Genomic DNA, 6,000 nt, shown 5'->3' on the forward strand with positions numbered 1-6,000 from the left:
AAACCACGAGAGAAATGATTAAAAGTTCTAGTTCAACGAATACTACACTTCACACACCACTAACGACATAATTATTATTTACTTCAAACGCAACCATCTTTTTTGGGGGTTTCCGGGAGAAACCAGAACACTGCGCCATACATTGCTTAATGGCTTCAGTAATTACATTACGCATCTTTTTCTTAACGCGTGTTGTATTTTTCATATGTTATCGAATTTCGCTCTTTTTTGATTGTGTTTTTAACGAACATTTAATTCGTCTTAATTTTTAAACCAGTAATAGATAGTGTAAGCAATTAAAAAATATATAAATAATTCTGCAATTAATTGTGTAACCATTACCGTTTTAAACATGCCTTGGAAATTACCGAACGTGTAGATTTGCATGCATCTGACGCCAATCGAATTATACTTGGCGTAGATAGAAGATAAAACCATCAAAAGCTAGCGTAAAAGACAGCGTTTCTCTTACGACTACAGACTAAAGACACTTTGGTTGAAAACTGCTTTGGAAAGGTTTTATACAGGTTAAGAAAGGAAGAAACTTATGTGCTAAATGAATATATATATATATTTTAGAAGAAAGTGAATGAACAAATATATTTCCTAATGTCCGCTTTATTGCGGTCAATTTCGATCAAAATGTTTACGTGCGGCCACAAAAACGTGTATGCTTTCAGGTTACACTTGATTAAACCTTAGAACACCAAACTAAGTCTTCTTTAGTGAAAGGATTTTTTAACCGCTTTATTGTTGTTTTTATACTTAGTTTCTTCTGTGTCGACGCCATGTTATTTATTATATTTTGATTCAAATTGATAACGTTTCAATGTAAAAAAAAAAAAAAAATGTATTAATTTTTTTGGCGCCTTAATAAGAAGCTGTTCATGGCCTGTTAACCAGGTTGACTCGGTTATGCCAGCTAATATTTTTTTTAAAGTTTAACATACGGCGTGTTAAGGCTAAATAATTTCATCCATCATTAAATTTAGCATGACCCCTGTACAACCTTTGAAAAAATATATAATATATATATTATATTAATCATATTCAATGTTGGTCTTTTCGGGGGTTCCGAAATGCTTGGGGGATCTAAAGTTGTTGTTCAAAAGACATAAAACTTGCCAAAAGTGTTGTCCAGACCTTTGGTAACAACAAAATTTGCTACTTTCTTAGAGATGGAAGTATTGGTGGAACGTGGAACTTATTGAGTAGAAACTAATCACAATTATAGCTCTCTAAATAACTTTCTGCGAAGTCATAACAGAAACATTACACAACTTTTAACTTTAAGGTAAGTTTCAATGATCATATATATTTGCATCTTTTGCATGACTTATATATTTTGTTTATCAACCACGGCTTTTCCCATTGCAAACACATGCCGCTATTTCTTACATTTATGTCCTGATTATCTGTCTCTTTGTGGCCGCATGTGCTTTAAATTAAAAACTACCTTACGTTTTACTTTCCAAATCGTTCGTTCGGCCATTAATTATTAGTAAAAAATGGTAAGGCAAATTTTGTTGCCTGAATTAAACACTATTGAATAAGGGCGGATGTTCATTCCAAAAACAACAGAACGGATTAAAAATTTTATCTAATTATAATTAGTTAGCAGCATAGCCAATCAACAAGTATTATTCTATTCTTCTCGAAAAATTTCACAAAGTAAAAATCGTCTGAAAAGAGCAGGTGGCGTCGATTTGAAATCGTCTTTTTTTTAAGATGAATAAAAAGTAATATTTTTCAATTAACAAGAGGTAAAAAATACAAGGAATAAACAATTTTGTCTTGACATTTGAAATTATGTTGGATGCGGAAGCGGGGATGTTGTAAATGAGGTATTTCCAGCTGTGCTCATCGGCACTAAAAAGAGTTAGTACAATAGCAAGGTGGATTTTTAAGACAACAAAAGAATGAAACAGAATATTCTAATATATTTTTAATTATTTTCTTTAAATAAGTTACTTTTATTAAATAGTCACACGGACATATGAAAGTTGCATTATATACAATTTATCTGGCGTAACAATAATAAATTATAATAAATTATAATAAATTAGATTAAATTAAAGAGCTTTTTGCAATAAATTTTCATAAATAGTTTCTTTTTTTTTCGCCTCTTTTTTTCGCCGCCTCTTTTCGCCTAACCACAGCTATTTGTCTTCACAAAAAGTTAGATCGCAATACTGCCAGTCTTGCTTCATTTCTTTCCCATACGTTGTAAAACACCATGGTCTTTCATTTACGCCACCAGGATTTCTACAATAGTTTGATTTCAAATCATCATCTTTATTTTTTACATCAAATTTATGCTGATGCGGATATTGTTCATCCCAAGGTTGGCACATAACACCCTTTTCTGTATAGTCTAATTTTCCTCTATAATCACGCCCTTTCGTTTTCTTGCTAACACAGGTCTTCACACTTTCCAGACTAGGAAGTCTATTGCATTGATACATAGCTCGAACTTGAGCAATATCTAAATACGACAGGACTTGTCTTTGACCGAGCTTGGGCTTTAGAGGTCTGTACGGTTTCCTTACTTTAGTGACTAGCTTGCCTGATTTGGAGAATGCATGCGCATGATAATGCATTATTGAGTTAAAATCATACGCATAGCCCATGCTGGTAATTTCTAAATTAAAAAGAATTAAATTTAAAAATACGCATAATCTTTCTGTGCTTGATTCTGAAACAAAAGACGGATCAAAGTAATTTGTCAGCAGGTATACATGATTTAACCAATAAAAGGTGTCGAAGCTTATATTTAGCCCTTTAATAGCTTGCATTGACTGTGTTAAGATTTTGCTTTTCAAAAAAATTAAATTTTGTCACTTAAACTGTTCCTTACCTTCTTCATTCGTGTATTGATCTTTAGAGTCTAACATTATATTCCCGTACAATATTCTAACGAACTTATCACGATCATATCTCTGCTGCTCATGGTAAAACCCAACAGCGTGGCCAATCTCGTGCATAACTGTCCCAAAACTGATGCATCCCAAACCAAGGTAGATGACATGGACGCCGTCAATAGAATCTTCACGCCCAACTGTGGACAAGCATCTATAGAAATAAATACATATAAGTAAGCAATAAATCGTCCACAATACTGTAACGTTAAATAACCGGTTGATAATTCGTAAAAAACTGATTCTCTGAAATTTTGTTTATAGACGAAACAACAGTTCTAGTGAAATTCCCCATTATGAAGTTTCTGCTTTTAAGATATCTGCTTAACACAGGTGCCCTAATCGATTCTCTAGAATAATAGCCGTATTTTTTCACTCTGTCCGCGAGAAAAGCGTCGTGTTACGGAATCATGAAATGCGATATATAAAGGACGGGCGACCCCTTAGATTTTTCCACGGGTTAACGACTAGAAATAATTTCTTTTGAGACAGAACTTTTTGTCTTGTGGAAATGTCTTCTTTAGAGAATATTTGTTTTACTGTAGCCATTTCAATTTTTTTAGTATTTTACTTACATAGGTTCATCTCCTTTTTTGAACAAGATATGCGGTACAGGTTTCCCGTTGAATTTATTCCTTCTGATTCTCTTCTCGAATTCTTCACTTTTATCTAACTGGATAAATTTCAAGCAGCCTTTTGTTGCTCCTCTCCATTTTTTGATGGCGTCAACGATATGCTCTTTTTCTTCCGTATCTAAAATAAAATGTTTTATTTTTTGACAAAAAATAGTTAATTGGACGCCAAATGCTCAAAATAAAACATATTTAATGAAACATCTTCGTTTAAAGTATCGTATGAATTACATTGTGGATATATTTGATTGACCGCGACATTCCTCTGATCGTTAATTCATTGTACATTTCCTTCAAGTGACGTTTCAACAAAACCTTCATAAAAACAAACACACAACGTCACTGTTGTTGTTAAACTTAGAAGTCAGGAAACCACGGAATCGTGTTGTAGATTTATTTTAAATTTTATTACTTACCGAAATTACTTGGGATTTTATAATAGATCCTTCCATCTTTCCACAGGGATCTACTGCTTGGTCCCAAAGCCGCTCTCCTTTGACGTGATATCTTACTTAGCTCTATCCGCATTTTCTGTATTATATCGACCTTTATATCTCCTTCATATAAGTAATAACTACCTAAAGATATAAAAGAATGATATTTTTATTGTCATGTTAACTATTTGGAAACTAAAAAAAAAGATGTCTTAACTAAAGTTTAACATACCTGTACCACCATTGTTTAATTTAACCCATTCGCTACTATCTGCCAGTTTCTGTGTATCCTTTAAATGTGCCAAGGATTTTGTGCTTATCAGATGAATTAAGTTACAGGTAAGTATGGAAGAAATTAAGGTATTAATGTAACACTTCATTTCTGTTGTTTTTTATGATTGTCTTCTCATTTAACACGTGTAGATTTTAACCACCCTTCTTCTAGATGTTACCTCCGCTGGTTTCAAGCTCTTACTGAATTATTCTGTCCATGTGCATGTTTATTTTAATCTGCTGAATAGCTTTATTACCTTTTATTATGTCGTCACAATACAAACATGTCAATCAAGTGTGTAGATAAAAGGGCGGAGAAGAATTGTCATCAAAAATATTTAAACAACAGAACCCGGATGGAAAAATATAGCTGAGCATATTTTGTTTTTATGGAATGGTAATAAGTAAGTCAAATATACAACACAAAGAATTCATTGATTGCTTCCAAATCGATTAATTTATTTACACATGCATAGTTAATTAGAGAAAACAGAAAGTTCAGAAGTTGGGTTAATTGGCAGTAGGATGTGCTAAAAGTGGGATGTAGCTATACATGACTTGTTTTTGAATACCTTTAATTGTACAACTTTAGCATAAAAATATTGTTCAAAAATATGTATATAAATACATGCGGAAGGAATATATAACCTCTTTGCTGAAGTGATTAGTAGATGAAAATGTTTTGTGTCTTGTTATGATAAGAATTGTATTTGCATCACTTTTGATCATAGATATATAACAAAGCATCGTAATTAGCTTAAAGAAAAAGAACAACTCTTTTTAGAGAGGTGCTTGCGTTTCCTTGTATTTAAAAACTTTAGAAAGACGTAACTGTTTGATTTACGTAACGTATAAAGAACCGACATGAAGGAGGGTCTCAGTAGATGACGGATGACAAACAGACTCCTCATCTGCATTGGTACCATTACTTCAGCCAAAATAACGGAACACGGATTTCTCTTGATTTAAAATTAACAAAGGCATGGCAGATGTTATTATCTGATCTGTTTTCCTGTATATTTCTTGCATAGAATTATTCACGTATTACCTGTCTCCTAATGTCATCAGGATTATAGTTTTTTTAAAACAAAATCCCGTTTTTATTAAGTATCTGAATTAGGCATTGAATATTAAGTTGGAGGTTGAAGGAAAGATTTTAAACTGCATTGAAAATTAAAACACAATGTAAAACGACGTAACTTCAAATGACCTTACTTAAACATTATCACGTTCTTACGTTCTGTTGCTCTTTCATAATACATTTGCTAGAATAAAATATATTTTAAAATAATAGAGAAAATAGGCTGCAAAATTTGATATGTGATTTTTTATCACATATCGAATTTAATATCTTATTATATATTTTTATCAGTATTCTTTCACGACTTTTAAAAATCTGTGAAACTTTTCGATTTTAAGCTTACCAGTTCGTAGAAGTTGTTAATTTTATTTTCGATACTTAAGAAAAATTTGTCTACATTTTTTCTTCCCCTTCGACCCGCTATTTTTAAGGTGTAGAAGTTGATAATTTTACAGACCTGGTAGGAACATTTAGTTTCTACTGTTAATAACGACCATTGGAATTTTTTTAAGTTATGTGGCTACCAGCTTAAGGAGAGAGGAAGGAAAAAAATATTGAAGGTTTTAGATAAAAAAATAAATTAACGTGAGCTTCTGCAGGTCAAATCTCAGCAGGATGAGAGTTTGTGACGTAACAACCTCTCTAAGTCCATACAGGTAACC

The 6,000-nt window shown here is 32.3% G+C and overlaps 1 protein-coding gene across 1 annotated transcript; it reads right to left on the minus strand.

The window, feature by feature from the left end:
* Window positions 1–1,831: 1,831 nt before the first annotated feature.
* LOC130646077 (hepatocyte growth factor-like) lies at window positions 1,832–3,467 on the minus strand. Its single transcript, XM_057452214.1, has 3 exons — window positions 3,459–3,467; window positions 2,858–3,164; window positions 1,832–2,641 (listed from the first exon to the last, which is right to left on the minus strand). Exons 1-3 carry the CDS (start codon window positions 3,465–3,467, stop codon window positions 2,160–2,162), a joined length of 798 nt encoding a protein of 265 aa, XP_057308197.1. The 3' UTR covers window positions 1,832–2,159.
* Window positions 3,468–6,000: the final 2,533 nt, after the last annotated feature.

This window comes from Hydractinia symbiolongicarpus, chromosome 5 (assembly GCF_029227915.1).
Source record: "Hydractinia symbiolongicarpus strain clone_291-10 chromosome 5, HSymV2.1, whole genome shotgun sequence".
Classification (NCBI taxonomy): domain Eukaryota; kingdom Metazoa; phylum Cnidaria; class Hydrozoa; order Anthoathecata; family Hydractiniidae; genus Hydractinia; species Hydractinia symbiolongicarpus.

Excerpts from the sequence above, each read along its gene's own strand:
- LOC130646077 (XM_057452214.1), bottom strand. Across the intron at positions 2,642-2,857 it reads TCAATACACGAATGAAGAAG|AAATTACCAGCATGGGCTAT; the intron begins GTAAGGAACAGT and ends TTTTTAATTTAG.